The 20,413-nt window shown below is 36.8% G+C and overlaps 1 protein-coding gene across 1 annotated transcript in view; it reads right to left on the bottom strand.

Moving 5' to 3' along the window:
• Positions 1-19,581, bottom strand: part of LOC132544884 (C2 domain-containing protein 5-like) — a gene marked incomplete at its 5' end in the record, with an annotated part of 51,757 nt that extends 32,176 nt beyond the window's left edge. Inside the window, 13 exons of the mRNA XM_060208536.1 lie at positions 525-626; positions 2,130-2,333; positions 2,584-2,698; positions 3,422-3,530; positions 4,852-4,955; positions 6,532-6,683; positions 10,796-10,816; positions 11,666-11,797; positions 12,716-12,776; positions 14,788-14,943; positions 15,870-15,965; positions 16,352-16,482; positions 19,520-19,581. Of these exons, the coding sequence (XP_060064519.1) occupies positions 525-626; positions 2,130-2,333; positions 2,584-2,698; positions 3,422-3,530; positions 4,852-4,955; positions 6,532-6,683; positions 10,796-10,816; positions 11,666-11,797; positions 12,716-12,776; positions 14,788-14,943; positions 15,870-15,965; positions 16,352-16,482; positions 19,520-19,581 (1,445 nt within the window). The remainder of the gene's footprint in view (positions 1-524; positions 627-2,129; positions 2,334-2,583; positions 2,699-3,421; positions 3,531-4,851; positions 4,956-6,531; positions 6,684-10,795; positions 10,817-11,665; positions 11,798-12,715; positions 12,777-14,787; positions 14,944-15,869; positions 15,966-16,351; positions 16,483-19,519) is intronic.
• Positions 19,582-20,413: the final 832 nt, after the last annotated feature.

The raw sequence follows: 20,413 nt of genomic DNA, 5'->3' as shown, positions 1-20,413 counted from the left end.
TATTTCAAAAGACACAGAAGACTATCAAACTAGAAAATATCTGTAAGACACCAACTCCTGACAAATTTCTGTTCAGAGTAAACTTGACCTTGACTTTAAAAACCCTGTAGCACAAACTTACACAAGGCAGCAATGTAAAATAAAGATTCCCCACGGTACATATATATCTTACACTTGATCTTTGAATAAATTTTAAATGTGATCCCTGAAGAAATCATGTCACCAGAGTGAAAAAAAGTGATTCCATACAAGATGGGACAGACATTTTATTAACTATACCCCCCACCCTCACAATACGGTGACATAATAAACCTTAGCATTAATAACAGGCTATCTTTGGGTAGATATATCATATTGTTATGTCTATCAATAAAAAATCTCATTTTCCAAGCCACTTTGCTGTATTGTAAACAGACAGAACAGCAGAGATTAAGACATTTAAATTCATCACACGTTTTTCAGAATCGATTCATACCAATTGTGTAATGTTCAGTGTCAATTATGAAAAATTCAGTTACACTTACTTGCATATGGCACAAACAGCGAGCTTGACAGGGAAGGGGGTGGAGCTAGCCTTATATGGTATATGACATAATGAACAGTTACTCTGGATGCTATCCTCAAACCTGGAGAAAAGAATTCTGGTATTAGGGATCAGATCAATGAAAAAGTAAAACTGAAGAATAAAACATCTTGACAGAGTTATATTGAAATGTCATTATAAATCAAAAAGTGAGGCAAAAGACCTAAGAACACAGACAAATAAAAACATCTTGAAGTTTGTTGATTGGAGTTATTGCCCTGTCAACAGTTAGTCATTATGAGCTTGGGTCTCTTTGTAATAGCTGGTGGTTACCTTACCGAACAAGATATGGGAGGTCCATCACATGCCTTTAGGAGTGATTGGGGTAAACGTATTGCCTAAGGACATAATCACAACTCTGAACTTCTCGAGAAATATAGACTGCACAAGTAATTTGTACGGAGTGTCACACACCACATACAGATCTTCGCCTGTGGTGATGTTGGACGAGGCTGTACTGACTGAGCTACTACATCCCCACATCCAAAATAATGGGCACAATACATGATCATACACACAGGTGATTATATCAAAGTGTGACATATTACATATGAAAACAATAATATCTTCCCTCAAATTACTGTTTGAATACCTAAAACAAGAAACAGGTTGTTTCCATCCCTGACTTGTAAGGTCACTACTCTGATGTGTCTCAAAGCTATAGCTATATACAGATAGGTGCCAGGAAAAATTGTTTTGAAAGACATGAATGGTTATATATATACTTCCAATCACATGATATCTACTCCCATATGATTGGTTACACTTATATTTATTCATAGTCTCCACAGGAAGTTTTCTTTTGGCCAACTTGATTGGCTACACTTCAACTTACAGTCTCCATGGAAAGTTTTGTTTTGATAAACTTGGTTCACTGTATACATACCCAAAACCTCCATGGAAAGTTTTGTTTTGATAAACTTGTTTCACTGTATACATACCCCAAACCTCCATGGAAAGTTTTGTTTTGATAAACTTGTTTCACTGTATACATACCCCAAACCTCCATGGAAAGTTTTGTTTTGATAAACTTGTTTCACTGTATACATACCCCAAACCTCCATGGAAAGTTTTGTTTTGATAAACTTGTTTCACTGTATACATACCCCAAACCTCCATGGAAAGTTTTGTTTTGATAAACTTTGTTCACTGTATACGTACCCCAAACCTCCATGGAAAGTTTTGTTTTGATAAACTTGTTTCACTGTATACATACCCAAAACCTCCATGGAAAGTTTTGTTTTGATAAACTTGTTTCACTGTATACATACCCCAAACCTCCATGGAAAGTTTTGTTTTGATAAACTTGTTTCACTGTATACATACCCCAAACCTCCATGGAAAGTTTTGTTTTGATAAACTTGTTTCACTGTATACATACCCCAAACCTCCATGGAAAGTTTTGTTTTGATAAACTTGTTTCACTGTATACATACCCCAAACCTCCATGGAAAGTTTTGTTTTGATAAACTTGTTTCACTGTATACATACCCCAAACCTCCATGGAAAGTTTTGTTTTGATAAACTTGGTTCACTTTATACGTACCCCAAACCTCCATGGAAAGTTTTGTTTTGATAAACTTGATTGGCAAGATTAACATCCACAAACAGTCTCTTGTCCTTGTCCATCTGGGCACGCTCGTGGGAAGGTACTACAGGCTGACTCTGTTGCCGTAGTAGCTGAGTGAGGTCAGAGGACACTGTTACTCGAGCTGCTGTCCCCATGGCAGAGAGGACAATCACTTCATCACTACAAAAGTAATATTCATATTCACTACAGTAACTGGTCACACTGATACTCAAACTTGATCATTTTTCCTGTAAAAGACCTATAAAATTATGAGCAAAAAATGTTGATGTGCATAGAAAATGGAGCTAGATTTAGACATAGATTCAGTTTTATTTCCTAATTTTATGTAGAAATTGGATCCGAATTCATGAAGAGTGACTGTCTATACAGCTTGTAGTCAAAATAATGTTAACATAATTGTTCTACTGACCAGATAGATGTGTGTTCAGAATAGCCAAGGACAGCGTGACATCCCATAGCACGAGCATGAGATCTGATCTCGGTACGTATCTCCGTCCACCAGGCGTCGCGGGTCTCTGGTTCCTCTGTAGAACACAAACTACAACGGTCACCAGCAGTACACTGAGCAAAAACAGGGAATAAATATTTGAAATTTTCATTTTGATTTCTGAAAACATAATAACTGTAAACCACCTGTATTTCACATGCGATTTATTTCCGCGTTGATATGCGAGTAGAGTCAATTGCGAATTCAACACTCTGGATACCATTTGCACTTAAATACCTCTGGATACCCATGCTGATTCAGTAAGTGATATCAGAGTCTTGAAGAGTCCACATCTTTATACCTCATCATTTGCAAATTTAAAGTCATTTCTAGATTAGCATTCCCAAAAATCATGTATTCGTGAATAAATCTGAAGAGGTGAGTTCGTGAAATAAAGTATTCACGAAATCTAAATGATTGACAGTACAATGTACCGGGTAATCTTGTACTGCTAACGTGAGATTTCTCATTCATATTTTTCAATATCATGTAAAATATCAGAAAACAGCAAAAAATAGTGGTAATTATTCTATATTTGGTTTTCTGTTTAAATTTCAACTTCTCTATCTTATGTACATGATTATGATATCAAATGCTTTACCACAAAAGTTGAACAACATTGTTGAAAAGTAAATTACAAATATGAAAATAAAGACATATATCAAAGCCTCTGCTTCTATACACAGCAGTATCATTGTTTGATGAATTTGCAGTTGTTGTCCCGATATAACAGACTACTTCATTCTGGTTAGTCCAGCACCTGGGTTGTGAATCTTGTCCAGAAGTTTGACCGAGCGGGCAGACACCACGCCTCCAAGGTGAACAATGAAACCTGGAGGGAAGGATGTCATCGTGAAGAAGGGGTACTCCTGGAAAATAACAGCTGGTTCAATACAGTACAGTTCTACACAGATAATTCAGCAAGGAATCACACATGATGTTTAAATTTATTTATCACACAGAAACTAAATTTCTGTACAGAAATACTGGACCTAAACACTTTTTAATAAGAATGAATCAATCCAACAGATTGGAGGCGGGTTCTTCAAAGTTTTATTAGGTAGTTGGTCTACCGGTTTCGCCCATATAATAGGGCTTCATCAGGACAACATTACCTTGAAAATTATTCCCTAAAGTACATTCAAGGCGGGCAAATTTACATTGTTGCTTGTGACGTTATCAATTAAGGTCGATAACTCTTTTCACTATTATTACTATTATGAACACATAATGTGTGACAGTAAATTCCTTCACGGTTATAAAATGTAAAATTATAGTAAGTATAAACAATTAACCCAGTACATTAATTTTCATCTAAACATAGTGTAGACATGGATTCTGACTTGTAATTCAATTCACGGTAATCCACACGCTCACCCCTTCTCATCAATCCCCTGCATACCCTAGGGTATCCAGACGGGAGGCGATTAACCTGCAGACCTCCATTGATGCAACAACAGCGTTGGCTCTATCCATTACACATTTTTAATAAGAAATTACAATACTAATTTTGAGGCTGATCATGCCAGCGGAATTTAAGTAGTTGAGTGGAGAGTAAGTGTCATCTTCAAACTATGGTGACCTTGACTTTCTCTTTTAAACTGTGAATATGAGAATCGATTCTGATATAGGCAGCTATACAAGGGAAGTAACCCATAATGTTTGAGGTTGGTTAGTCCATTGGAACAGAAGTTTACAAACATGGAAAGCAATTCTCTGTACAAAGTACAAATAACCCTCCAACAGTTAACCTAAACCCTTAAAAATAATTGGATGTTACTGTGTTGACACAAATGTATTGTATAAACTCAAGTCTGATCTACCCCTACAAGAATAAATCATTGTGGAAGAAATGAGTTTTTATTTCTTACTATATTCATTTTTTTTTCCAGAAAATATATTCCTTGGCAAGCAATTAAGGTAATGAAAACACTGTATACAGCTCAATTTAAACCGATTAAAGTTTATTATATGGACAAGAAGGATAGATATATCACGGGGAAAATCAACATCATTATCATATCATCATCTAACTTAACCTTGAAGACTAATTTACATAATGCATCATAGATTTACAACACATGATCAGCCGGACAGAAATTTTTTATTGAATGTAGATGTTTAATGTCCTCACTTTCCTAATGTCGTTTGGATTTATAATTTATTAATATTTTACGATCAAGAATGTACCATCATCTCTATACTGGGCTGCTGGGCTGATAACTTCGGTATGGTTTTTCCTCCACTACCAAACGCACTGCCACTTCCACTGCTCTCAGTCAGACTGCTGTTTCCTGGAATAAAATTGACACTATTGTTCACTGGTGCCACAACAAACAGATCATCACAGCTCTCAAGTCAGACCAGCAGTCTTAAATGTGGCATGATCTAAAAAAAGCCTACAGTGTGAGCAGTAGTACCTAGTACAGTGACCCACCAGTAACGATACCTGGTGCCTGTCTGATTCCTGTTAGAGTGTTGGTAATACTATAGCTAAATGGAAAGCCACACAAAATGCAGGTTTCGGTGATGCTGGTACTGATGCAGTACTCAATGAAGATATATGCATAGAAACGTATGAACATGACTGCTCAACTTCTCCAACATGAGTATTGGTGCTACATATAAAATCTAAGCAAGATATACTATTGGTGGAGATACCAGGTTAATCATAACCATGTAGGTAAATCAAGGGGAGACAACTTCACAAAGCACCCCCCTTTATAAAGTGGCAACAGGATAAAAACACTTGATTTTATATTCACTGTAGATTTCTACCTTTAGGTGGAGTGTTGTAAATAGCCTACCTTTAGGTGGAGTGTTGTAAATAGCCTACCTTTAGATGGAGTGATGTAAATAGCCTACCTTTAGGTGGAGTGTTGTAGATAGCCTACCTTTAGGTGGAGTGTTGTAAATAGCTTACCTTTAGGTGGAGTGTTGTAAATAGCCTACCTTTAGGTGGAGTGTTGTAAATAGCCTACCTTTAGGTGGAGTGTTGTAAATAGCCTACCTTTAGGTGGAGTGTTGTAAATAGCCTACCTTTAGGTGGAGTGTTGTAAATAGCCTACCTTTAGGTGGAGTGTTGTAAATAGCCTACCTTTAGGTGAAGTGTTGTAAATAGCCTACCTTTAGGTGTTGTAAATAGCTTACCTTTAGGTGGAGTGTTGTAAATAGCCTACCTTTAGGTGGAGTGTTGTAAATACCCTACCTTTAGGTGGAGTGTTGTAAATAGCCTACCTTTAGGTGGAGTGTTGTAAATAGCCTACCTTTAGGTGTTGTAAATAGCTTACCTTTAGGTGGAGTGTTGTAAATAGCCTACCTTTAGGTGAAGTGTTGTAAATACCCTACCTTTAGGTGGAGTGTTGTAAATAGCCTACCTTTTGGTGGAGTGTTGTAAATAGCTTACCTTTAGGTGGAGTGTTGTAAATAGCCTACCTTTAGGTGAAGTGTTGTAAATACCCTACCTTTAGGTGGAGTGTTTTAAATAGCCTACCTTTAGGTGGAGTGTTGTAAATAGCCTACCTTTAGGTGGAGTGTTGTAAATAGCCTACCTTTAGGTGGAGTGTTGTAAATACCCTACCTTTAGGTGGAGTGTTGTAAATACCCTACCTTTAGGTGGAGTGTTGTAAATAGCCTACCTTTAGGTGGAGTGTTGTAAATAGCCTACCTTTAGGTGGAGTGTTGTAAATACCCTACCTTTAGGTGGAGTGTTGTAAATACCCTACCTTTAGGTGGAGTGTTGTAAATAGCCTACCTTTAGGTGGAGTGTTGTAAATAGCCTACCTTTAGGTGGAGTGTTGTAAATAGCCTACCTTTAGGTGGAGTGTTGTAAATACCCTACCTTTAGGTGGAGTGTTGTAAATAGCCTACCTTTAGGTGGAGTGTTGCTTATATCAGAATCTGAAGATCTCCGTCGTATTCGTTGTGTTAGCAGTGGTGAGACTTTCACTGGTGAAGTGGTGCTCTGTTGTACATGGCAAGGAGGGGAGGAAGGTACAACAGCATCCTCAGGCACAGGGGAACTGAAATGGAAACTAAATGCTGATTGGCCATTATGGAAGGGCGGAGCTGAAGGCGGAGGTGATGAAAGAGGTGATTGCTTGACAGGCGTATGGGGTGGAGTCCCAACATGGTGAAATGGAAGAGATCTTGACATGGATGAGTAAACAGCATGCCGCAGACTGAAAGTATAGGGATATAAAGTGGTGTAAGATCACTGTATACACAGGTTAAATGCTTCAACCAACAACATCAAGACCTTAACTTCTTTTATCTACTATTTTGGCCATAATATTCCTTGATCTCTAGGAAACACTTTAAATTGTGGGACAAATCCTGATATAAAAAATCTTTTTCAAATCAAAATAAAACAAATTCCAAAAAATCAAATCAAAGTTTAGTTAAATAGGTATTGGTTTAAGGGGTAATTACATTTTCTTTCCAAATATATAAGATAAATTTGTAGTAATATTATTAAAAATAAAACAGTTCAGTATTTGGTAAATCATAATGCTTGTTGCTGCTATTGATCAGGTTTTTATAATTAAATAACACACACTACAAATCTTGCAAATGGCCCAATTTTTGTATAGGTTTAATGTGAGCTTTGTGTGTCACCACTACTAAACAACCACTTTCACAACACTGTAGGAGATAGGGTGGGACAATGCTGATAACACTGTAGGGGATAGGGTGGGACAATGCTGATAACACTGTAGGAGATAGGGTGGGACAATGCTGATAACACTGTAGGAGATAGGGTGGGACAATGCTGATAACACTGTAGGAGATAGGGTGGGACAATGCTGATAACACTGTAGGGGATAGGGTGGGACAATGCTGATAACACTGTAGGGGATAGGGTGGGACAATGCTGATAACACTGTAGGGGATAGGGTGGGACAATGCTGATAACACTGTAGGAGATAGGGTGGGACAATGCTGATAACACTGTAGGGGATAGGGTGGGACAATGCTGATAACACTGTAGGAGATAGGGTGGGACAATGCTGATAACACTGTAGGGGATAGGGTGGGACAATGCTGATAACACTGTAGGGATAGGGTGGGACAATAAACACTGTAGGGGATGGGACAATGCTGATAACACTGTTGGAGATAGGGTGGTACAATGCTGATAACACTGTAGGGGATAGGGTGGGACAATGCTGATAACACTGTAGGGATAGGGTGGGACAATGCCGATAACACTGTAGGGGATAGGATGGGACAATGCTGATAACACTGTAGGGGATAGGATGGGACAATGCTGAAAACACTGTAGGAGATTGGGTGGGACAATGCTGATATCACTGTAGGGGATATGGTGGGACAATACTTAAAACACTGTAGGAGATAGGGTGGGACAATGCTGATAACACTGTAGGGGATAGGATGGGACAATGCTGATAACACTGTAGGGGATAGGGTGGGACAATACTTAAAACACTGTAGGAGATAGGGTGGGACAATGCTGATAACACTGTAGGGGATAGGATGGGACAATGCTGAAAACACTGTAGGGGATAGGATGGGACAATGCTGATAACACTGTAGGGGATAGGATGGGACAATGCTGATAACACTGTAGGGGATAGGATGGGACAATGCTGAAAACACTGTAGGGGATAGGATGGGACAATGCTGATAACACTGTAGGGGATAGGGTGGGACAATGCTGATAACACTGTAGGGGATAGGATGGGACAATGCTAATAACACTGTAGGAGATTGGGTGGGACAATGCTGATATCACTGTAAAGGATAATGTATTGCAGGAGATTGGAGTGTCAGATAACCAACTTCAACCACCAATGTACAGAAGTTGTCAGGAAACTACTAATTTCACATTGAGGGAGAGGGATCTGACAGAACATTTGTGAAAATGGTTGATAGTTGTTGATAACTTAGTAACACCCGATGTGAAGGTTATAAACCACACCAAACCCATCCAACACCATTCAAGGGAACATAGCTCTGACATATATAGACCAGCTACAAAACTAGTCAAAAAGGTACATACCCCTAACACACACCAACAAACAACACCAATATCCAGTCAAATGATGGTTAGTATTATCATAAATAAAGACCTGTAGTTCCTAGATACATACATTTCTACCATGGATACATAGCGGTATTTCAAATAACCAGCCAATGAAAATCAAGCATACAGATGACATGATTGTCCAGGATAAATACAGGTATATTCTAGTGGTTTGTGATGGTAAACACAATGATATATATATCATCATATCAAATTTAATAAATTCTGTGAATAAAGCTGCTAATTCATGGAACAAGATAAATTTCAAAATAGCATAAAAATGATGTTTTAAATTCATGGTTTAAAAATTTCAGGAAAATTGAATCGAATAGAAAATGCAAAAAAGATAACACCATATATTTCAAATTCCTAATTGCATTCATTCCCATACATCCATGCTGACTGCTTAATGCTGCCTACACAGATAACACTAATGATTAACCTTATACAAAAGACTTTTATTCAACAAGCGGTCAAGTCTGAAATCTCTTATCTTGACCAATGACCACCGAAGTCTAATTATCGGTCTATAACTAGAGCCTAGATCACAACCAACATGCCACTCAGTTTTCACTGACCATTAAGAGCCTATGTTAGTTACATTGAATACCACTTTTCTTGGTTAAAAAACCTGAAAATATTTTGGTTATAGTGTGGGGACAATTATATGATTAAAGAAGAAAATAAACACAAATGTTCTGTGACTATCTAAATGTCAACATTCCATACTCTGTATTCATTGTTTGTTACACTGTGTCAGTTTGAACAGACAACAAAAGAAAAATACATGATTTTAACTTTTGCAAGTTCACTGTAGTCACAAAATTTGCAAATATAAAAAAAAAAAATACACAATAGACAGTGTATCATATCTTCAATAAAATCATTCTATTTCAAGAGCGGTAAATTGTGACCTTCAACCTTTCAATTTCGTCCAATGACTAATAAGGATCTAACCAAGTGTTGGACTCAATGTTATGCCAATATGGTATTTATAAAAAAAACTGATATATTGAGGATTTCATGGCATATCGTTATCACAACTTTATGCTATGTATTTACCATGACATAGCCCAATCACAGATATTAACTGTAAACTCAACCTCAGTCAAGGGCAGACAATCTATAAAAAAATTTCAACGGAGACAAAGTTGAGAATTTGATGTTAAAGAATGTTAGTCTGAGACTGAAATTGATTGATCTCAAACAAATACCAGTAATAGATTCTTTTTTTCTCATACCTAACTTTGTCAAAAATGCATAAAAAAATTCCTCGTTATGTTCCAAATTCTTTGATTTGGCTCTATTACCTCCATTTTTGGTTATACATCAAAAAGGCATTTCAATATGACATCCTGTTAATTATGGTGTCACTTGGCACCAAATAATGTATAACAGTACTAGACAGATTGGAGGAGACAGAAAAATGTAGCATTGGGTTATCATATGAAATTTCTTTGCCTCATGCACAAGAAAAAGTGATTTCTGTTCTTTTTTTTTTTTTTTTTGGGGGGGGGGGGGGGGGGGGGGGGGGGGGATGGTTATTTATCAACAACATAGAAGGCAAACCTGTTAAATAACAAACAGAAAATGTCTCAAGTATTTATACTATTTGTGCACAAAAATGTACATAAAAGTTTACAATGTTCAACAAAAATTTCTACATGTGTTAAAGCTCTATAATGATACACCATTTAATCTGTATTTCACTACAAACTATAAGTCAAGGTTAAAGGTTATCTATACGTTAGTGTTACGTTTGTATTGTCAATTTGCTTCACAAGTGTTTCAATGTCCTCAAAAAATAAATAAATGTTCAAACTTCTACACAATATCAAAAAACCTCATCAAGGTGAACATGCTTGAAAGTGTAATTTAATTTTCAAACTTTGATAGAATTTTGTGGTAAAAAGTCAAAAAGGTAAGCAGCACTTTATTCCTGATTTTGAAGGCAGAAGATGAACATTCATGCAGACAGAAAAGGAACATTACATATAAGTGTTTATAGAGTCAGTGTGAATAAAACAGGTGAGGCAGGCCAGCTACCAGGTGATTAGATACAATACAGGTACAAAAACAAACAATTACCTTACACAAGTATCTTGTACCCTTAGCAATAATGTTCCAATGAAAAACATAATAAAATATATTAGACTTTAACAGTCTTCATATCAAATTTATATTAAATACAGAAGTACGCGGCAAATCTTAGAACAGCATATTGGCTCTCAGTAGACCTTTCAGGGTTTATTGTTAACACTGATAGTCACCTGACTTCCTAAAATTAAGATTGGCACTTGGACTTGATCAGATATGAAACAAAGTTTGCCTGTTCTTAATCAATAAAAATGTTATTGGATTTCTGTATGTGCTTGATGTAAAAGGTCAACTGAAAGCCCTTCAGTGTTGTATAAGCTGACTGATAATGTTAATTTAGTAAAGGCATTGAACATTACATGCCTCGATGCAGTTTTTTATTTGTTTAAATCTGTCATTCGCTACTTTGTTTGAAGAGTAATCCAGATAAGAGGATATTTGTGGGTCGGGACAAGAGAGGAGCAAAAATCTTCTATGAAAGTCTTAGCCTCAAAAACTGCTGACAGATGCAGTTTGAATTGTGTTAAAAACTTTAATTACCCTCCTCATATGATCATACCTGGATTAGCCTTGATTATCAAAGTAACAATACTTTTCAACAAAAACTGATAATGATTGTGTCAGAAAATAAAAATAGCAAGCTAAACATTATTAGCAACTGTCAGTCAGCAGGGTATTGTTTGCACATATCTCAAGGAAAAATGTGATAATTTATTTAGGCAGTGTAAAAATTCAAAGACAGATTTCAAAGTCACCTTCACTTGTCAAATATGTTTATTTCAACTGACAAAGAGAAAATTTACATTTCTATAAATGCCTGACAAACACGAGATAATTACAGTTATTCCCCTTTCTACTTACTCTTTAGGCTGTGGTGAGACCCCTAATGGGGACGGCACAGGCTTGAGGTCTGGTCTGCTGATTGTAACTGCTGTACCGATGCTTCGAACCACAATCCCAGACTCACCTTCTAAATCAAAACACTGAGTATACCTATAACAACATAAAAAGGCAAGACAGAATTATTTGAAGGAATATCCGATTTGTCAAATGGCACATACTTTTCAGTTTAACACTGATTTGAACCTACAAAACTAACTGATGAAGGAACATCCATGCCATTGAACAGATAAATACAGTATTACAGGGAAAGATTTTAAAATGTCTCTTGAAAAATCATCATAAATCATTTCTGGCCGACATCATCTGATTGAAAATTGACCAAATTCCTGGGAACAAAATTGTGAAATTGCAGTACCAGTAAGTGTTGTCAGATATTTTCAAAGCTACGATTCACATCATCTATTGACAGTCAATCAGATATCCGGCCGAGATAGCCCAGTCACTAGCATAATATCTCGCTGGGATTATTTCACAGGATGTTTAGAGATAACAGTCAGTAAGGAGGATGGAACAGAAGTCTTATGAATGAATTTATTTTAAGCGGTTTAAGAGATATGTCCTGAAAACTTATCAATAGCAGAAGGCATTAGACATTCACAATAACTTCAAATAAAGAGTTATTTGAAGTTATTGTGAATGGTTTTCGAGACATACTCAGGAAAACACCCTGAAAATGAGGGACAGACAGGCAGTTGATTCATCTGTATATCCTCACCAACCTTCAACCTCAAACTGTTTAAGAGATATGTCTTTCATGGTAACAAAAAAATATTGAAAGCGAAAACTGCCCCATAGCAAAAACCACTACTACACCACTTGACTGATGTGTGTAGAAAGCTTTTTGAAATTATCTTGAATGGTTCTAAAGATACTAGAGAACACCCTAAAACAGCCGGAAGGACAGATGGGACATGTTTGTATATACCTCTGCCAACCTTCCTCGGGCAGGGAATAGCGACTAACCCTAATTAAACACCTACACTTATTACTAATTAACTACTTGCTTACCCTATTACAGAGTTACCACTGAGCTCTAGAACTTTCAGTCCAATCTTCCTCTGCAATTCCCCTATATAAACGAAGCAACAAAAACATGTTTAGCATATCTCAGTTTAGAAATTCAATATTTGAAATGTATACACCATCTGATCAATATTTTGTAAAAGTTTAGTAAAATATTAGTTCATGTATATTTACAACTAAATTTGCTTCCAACAACACTCTGATAACATCAAAGCCATTCTTATCACATAACAAGTACTAATTGTAATGGGGACCATTACAAATGTCCCCCAAACGACCCCTTCAGCAGTTAATGATCACAATGATCAGACCTGCAGTCATGCCAAACATGAACACACCAATTTTGAATGGAAATGAGGACGTAAATTTTTAAAACATCAGAAGAGAGGAAATGGTGATGCTTTTAGTTAGCTACGCCATTTTGCTCCTAGTACTACGTAATACATATATACCAATTTTCACGAAAATCAGACAATATCTAAAATTTGGCCAAATTTTGACCACAGCTGACCGCTCAGATGACCCATCGATGGCCGAATAAAAAATGGACTATGCCATTTTGCTCTGATTGCCACCTAATACATATATACCAATTTTCACAAAAATCATCGGACAATATCTAAAATTTGGCCAAATTTAGACCACAGCTGACCGCTCAGATGACCGATCGATTCGGACAATATCTAAAATTTGGCCAAATTTAGACCACAGCTGACAACTCAGATGACCGATCGATTCGGACAATATCTAAAATTTGGCCAAATTTAGACCACAGCTGACAACTCAGATGACCGATCGATTCGGACAATATCTAAAATTTGGCCAAATTTAGACCACAGCTGACAACTCAGATGACTGATCGATTCGGACAATATCTAAAATTTGGCCAAATTTAGACCACAGCTGACAACTCAGATGACTGATTGGAACAAGAGGTCCTAGAAGCCTTAACGGTTACCTGAGGAATATACGTAAATAATCTGGGGATTTTAAAATGTTGCAAAAATGTAACAACACTTGTGCAGGAACGTGTGTAAAACATCTGTACCAAGTTTGAACATGATCCACCCAGTGGTTCTTGAGAGGAAGTCCAAAATATCTTAGCCAAACAGAGGCCAGGGTGGCCATCTTGGATTTTGAATCGCCCCAAAAAGTTAAAACACTTGCCAGGACCTTGCGTAGAACATTCGTATCAAGTTTAGACTTGATCAACCCAGTGGTTCTGGAGTCTTGACAAGTTGAAAATGTCTCAGCCAATCAGAGGCCATGGCAGCCATCTTGGATTTTGAATTGAACCAAAAAGTAACAACACTTATGTAGGACATTGTGTTGAACATCTGTATCAAGTTTAGACATGATCAACTCAGTGGTTCTTGAGAAGAAAATCCATCCACTGGTTCTTGAGAAGAAGTCATTTAAAGAAAGTTTTTACATATGGCCTCTTTTACACCCCTTATGGTCCCCAAAGGGGACATTATCACTTTTTTTAACTTAATTTCATATGTCCTTCACTAAGGGACGCTGTCTACCAAATTTGGTTGAAATCGGTCAAAGTTGAATTTTCAATCCTTTTGAGCGCCCCCTAGTGAGGCTGTTTTTGACCCGATTTTTTTTCATTCACAATCTTTGTAGACCTTGCCATAAGGACCCTAAATATCAAATATTAACTTAATATGACTGTTGGTTCATGAGAAGAAGATTTTTAAAGATTTACCTAATTTTACCCCCTTTTTCCCCCTCCTGGGGCCATGCCCTTTTTCTTCGCAAACTTGAAGCGGCTTCCCATGGGGATGCTTTGTGCCAAGTTTGGTCAAAATCCAATAAGTGGTTCTTGAGAAGAAGTCGAATATGTGAAAAGTTAACGACGCACGACGACAGACAAATTATGAGGGCAATGGGTCACCATGACCTAAAAATATAATAATAATAAGAAGAAACGGAGCAAACACAATATGTCCCCCCACTTCGTTTGGGGGACATAGTAAAAGAAACAAGTGACTGGAGTTTTGCTTTACGTATGATAAATAATTTTAACAGAGAATGGTTGCTATGGTTACCAGATAGCCTTGAAAATAGCCTTTGTCTGGCCTCATTGGAAGCTCTGGGTGTGCGTATCTTATCAATCCACTGATACTCTGGGTCATCATTGACAACCAACTCCTCCACAAAACCATGGATCATTTGGAGTCTGTACCCACATGGAACTTCAGCAGCTGTAACAAACAAGACCATCCCTGATAGGTTAAGTATCAATATAGCACACTTGATTCTATGTGCTCTCAATGCTGTTTGTTACAGGTTTTGAAAAGAAATGAGAAAAATGTGTTTTCCACCTGTACAACTGACTTCTTTGTTTAAACATAGAATAAACTCTACATTTTAAAGATAAAATTTTATAAATTTTCAGGGTTTTTTTTTTTCTCACTAAATCAAACTTCTGACATATTTTTTTTTCTCACCATATAAAACTTCTGACATTTTGTTATTTGGTTTTTTTCTCATTGTATCAAACTACTGGCATTTTGTTTTTTGGGTTTTTTCTCATCATAACAAACTTCTGACATATCTTCATTGTATCATTAATAATGTTTACATGATTTTTTTCAACTGGACTTCTGTCTCCAGGACAAGTTTTAAAAAATACATTAATATCATAATCTGGTTTTTTCATATGAATTACCATGTTTTCTCATTAGTTAACACTGAAGGACACCAAAATGTCTATTTCAAGTTCACAGCAGTATCAGATCTTGACATATTTTAATGAAATATATTTCTATACAATAATCCGCAGCATCTGTAAATTGACAACCTTGTATGGGAGTTATCTTTATAAATTCTAATCTTTCATTAATTAAGCATTTTGAATTTGATATTTAATAATGATACAGCTGATTTAGTTATCTCAAACTTTACAGGACCAGGTGAAAAATTTTAGACAACCAAGTATTCAATTGAAGTGAGTTGAAATGTTTTCAGTGAAGTTAGACTGAGACTGACAAAATGCTTCGAATTAATCCGGGGTCTTCAAGTTACAAAAGTTCGAGATAATGAGGCTCGACTGTATTTTATATGATCCTTGTTTTTGAAGCCAAGCAATAAAATGAAAATTTGATAAATTGAAAGGTTTACAACTCACTGCTGAAAAACTGAACTCCACACGAGGACTGTCGGAATTTGTTGAAATCACTGAAGAGCTCGACTTTGACAATGACATTGAGCTCTCCTCTAATCCCTGAAAGAAAATTTGAGATCTTGAAATCTAATGCCAGAAAATTTAGAGCATTCAGCATGTAATTAACACATCACCATATCATTTATATGATATATGAACTTATTTATTTGGAAGTTAATTTCTTCCATACAGAATATGAGGTGAAAACATGATGGTTTTCTGGCATAGAGTTACTTCCCTTGATCTCATTTTAACACAACAGTTTTTGATAAAGTTTTTGTACTTCTGGTTTTATACATATTAACTCAAAGCATGAACAACTTAATATGTATCAAAAATACGATACTTCTGAAGATGACTATATTGGTGACAAATGTACTGGTAGCAGTATATCTAAACTTGATGGTACCTTTGACTGTACAAGCATAGACAGAAAAGTCACTAACCATGCATGGTATCGTATATTGGGAACCAGCCGCTGATAACATGAGGGTTGTCCTTGGTCAGTAGTGGGTTCAGGTCGATGTACACTTTACCTATGGCATCATGGGCGCTGTATGTATCATGGTCCAGGACCCTTTAACATCAATGACAAACATAGCCAAAAATAGTTACACAGAGCTGAAAATGAGTTCAGCACGACTACAGCAGGACTACATTATCAGAATCCAAAAAATCACTGTAATGCCTAAATATCTTTATTATATGAATCATGCTCTAATCATAAACGCAAGAAAATGTTAATTTACCAAGCACATCAGATTATCAGCCATTTATCAAACCATGTCAACTCTTGACTTACACTATTTTTCTAATCTACATATTTTGGTCCAGTTCTCATTTCTATTAGTGTGTGCTATTTATTTTTCATAAGGTAATTTAAACGCCAAAACCACTTAAACATGCCATAGTATTTTTCATGGTAAAATTTTTTTCCCCCTTTTGTCCGAGTTCTTCAATTTTCTTCTTCTGTTGAACAACAAATTCAAATTTCCGCCTGATGGCAACTGCCCAAAGTGGGCAGGAAAAAGCATATAATAATTCAGACTCAGCTACATGTTTAATACCCTGTATTTCCTAACAGACTCCAATCCAATGCTTATTAGGTATATCCTCTTCTGGTCAGATATGATGGTTAAAGAAATCTAGTGTTTATCATCAACAAGTCTCCAGATGTCCCCTACCAACATGTATCCAGATAATGTCCCCCTACCAACATGTATCCAGATAATGTCCCCTACCAACATGTATCCAGATAATGTCCCCCTACCAACATGTATCCAGATAATGTTCCCTACCAACATGTATCCAGATAATGTTCCCTACCAACATGTATCCAGATAATGTTCCCTACCAACATGTATCCAGATAATGTTCCCTACCAACATGTATCCAGATAATGTCCCCCTCCCAACATGTATCCATATAATGTCCCCTACCAACATGTATCCAGATAATGTTCCCTACCAACATGTATCCAGATAATGTCCCCTACCAACATGTATCCAGATAATGTCCCCCTCCCAACATGTATCCAGATAATGTCCCCCTCCCAACATGTATCCAGATAATGTTCCCTACCAACATGTATCCAGATAATGTTCCCTACCAACATGTATCCAGATAATGTCCCCCTACCAACATGTATCCAGATAATGTCCCCCTACCAACATGTATCCATATGTCCCCTACCAACATGTATCCAGATAATGTCCCCTACCAACATGTATCCAGATAATGTTCCCTACCAACATGTATCCAGATAATGTTCCCTACCAACATGTATCCAGATAATGTTCCCTACCAACATGTATCCAGATAATGTCCCCTACCAACATGTATCCAGATAATGTTCCCTACCAACATGTATCCAGATAATGTTCCCTACCAACATGTATCCAGATAATGTCCCCTACCAACATGTATCCAGATAATGTTCCCTACCAACATGTATCCAGATAATGTCCCCCTCCCAACATGTATCCATATAATGTCCCCTACCAACATGTATCCAGATAATGTTCCCTACCAACATGTATCCAGATAATGTCCCCTACCAACATGTATCCAGATAATGTTCCCTACTAACATGTATCCAGATAATGTTCCCTACCAACATGTATCCAGATAATGTCCCCTACCAACATGTATCCAGATAATGTTCCCTACCAACATGTATCCAGATAATGTCCCCCTCCCAACATGTATCCATATAATGTCCCCTACCAACATGTATCCAGATAATGTTCCCTACCAACATGTATCCAGATAATGTTCCCTACCAACATGTATCCAGATAATGTCCCCCTACCAACATGTATCCATATAATGTCCCCTACCAACATGTATCCAGATAATGTTCCCTACCAACATGTATCCAGATAATGTCCCCTACCAACATGTATCCAGATAATGTTCCCTACCAACATGTATCCAGATAATGTCCCCTACCAACATGTATCCAGATAATGTTCCCTACCAACATGTATCCAGATAATGTTCCCTACCAACATGTATCCAGATAATGTTCCCTACCAACATGTATCCAGATAATGTTCCCTACCAACATGTATCCAGATAATGTTCCCTACCAACATGTATCCAGATAATGTCCCTACCAACATGTATCCAGATAATGTTCCCTACCAACATGTATCCAGATAATGTTCCCTACCAACATGTATCCAGATAATGTTCCCTACCAACATGTATCCAGATAATGTTCCCTACCAACATGTATCCAGATAATGTTCCCTACCAACATGTATCCAGATAATGTTCCCTACCAACATGTATCCAGATAATGTAATGTATCCCCCTACCAACATGTATCATGTATCCAGATAACATGTATCCAGATAATGTCCCCCTCCAACAACATGTATCCAGATAATGTCCCCCTACCAACATGTATCCAGATAATGTTCCCTACCAACATGTATCCCGATAATGTCCCCCTACCAACATGTATCCAGATAATGTCCCCCTACCAACATGTATCCAGATAATGTTCCCTACCAACATGTATCCAGATAATGTTCCCTACCAACATGTATCCCGATAATGTCCCCCTACCAACATGTATCCAGATAATGTCCCCCTCCCAACATGTATCCAGATAATGTTCCCTACCAACATGTATCCAGATAATGTTCCCTACCAACATGTATCCAGATAATGTTCCCTACCAACATGTATCCAGATAATGTTCCCTACCAACATGTATCCAGATAATGTCCCCCTACCATCCCCAACAAGCTATTACACTGTAGTGATTCATAAACTTATAAATAAGTATAGTTTCTTCACCAATGGGTAATCAAATGTCTTGGTCATTTGTGTGTGAGGTTTGATCAAAATCCTGTAAGGAATGAAACAGCTAGAGCCCCGTTCACAATTTTCTAAAAATAGAAATGGTGACCTTTACCCAACATCTCTGGAACTCAAACCTAAGATATTTTGATGCTTAAAAAGTGTCTGAAGTTTGATGCGAATCTGTTAGGTATTGAAGCTGCTAGAAAACTTTGTCAGAATTAGAATGGACACAGAAAGAGAGGAAAATTATTGTCCCCTTCATCTTGTGCCGTTTTACCAGTAGGAGACGAACAACTCACCTGAGTTCTAATGGGTCATCTTGTAAGGTCTCATCCTCTACCTGTACAAACAATGTTCCACGTTACTCTGATATGTTGCATTATTTAAAAAGATCAATATTTTGGTGACCTTTTAAAAATTTTGAATATGCCAAAAGAAACTAATAATTGTAGGTGTTCTTACATTTAAAAGTAATCTTAATTTTCCAATCAGCATTTCAGATTTAATATCATTTATGTACAAACAAATAACATATACAATAAGTTGTCTCAATATATATAAGAATAATGCTTGTATTTTTAAGCATTTTTTACAAGTATAGTTAACATCACATAAGCATACACACACTCCACACACAGAAACTTGCATACCTGTATAGGATTGTAACTATTTGTGAATCAATAACTTAAGTATATTGTAGATAATATCCTAGTTTACACAACATTCTTATCTTCATAGTTGCCATCAGCATTAGAATATTGCAATCAGGATTCATCCATAGATATATAATTAAGAAAATATGGTCTACAAAAACCAATTACCATTTCTATATACACAACAAAACACATGCCTTTGTCATCTTTATTACACACACACACACACACACACACACACACACTTTCCTTCCACATAGAGAGACAGAGAAAAAGAAAGAGAAGAAAAGAGAGGGTGATAGTGGGCTAAACATTCATATCACATCTATGTATCTCACTCACCAACAATTTCTAATCTTTTTCACTTACATTTTGAAACCCTCACACACTTTAGAGGAGAATAGCAGAGATAAAAAGAGACAAGCAGCAAGGAACAAGACAGAGGGCTAGTGGAAGAGAGAAAAATTATATATGAGTATATTGAAAATCTAAAATACACAATGAAAGGTCATTTTATTCTTTGTAAAGTCTGCTAGTCCT

Source organism: Ylistrum balloti, unplaced genomic scaffold (genome assembly GCF_031769215.1).
Source record: "Ylistrum balloti isolate Yb309-2 unplaced genomic scaffold, AGI_CSIRO_Ybal_v1 Utg369812, whole genome shotgun sequence".
Taxonomy (NCBI): domain Eukaryota; kingdom Metazoa; phylum Mollusca; class Bivalvia; order Pectinida; family Pectinidae; genus Ylistrum; species Ylistrum balloti.
The sequence above is the reverse complement of the archived record's forward strand: the minus strand, read 5'-3'. Positions and strand labels throughout refer to the sequence as shown.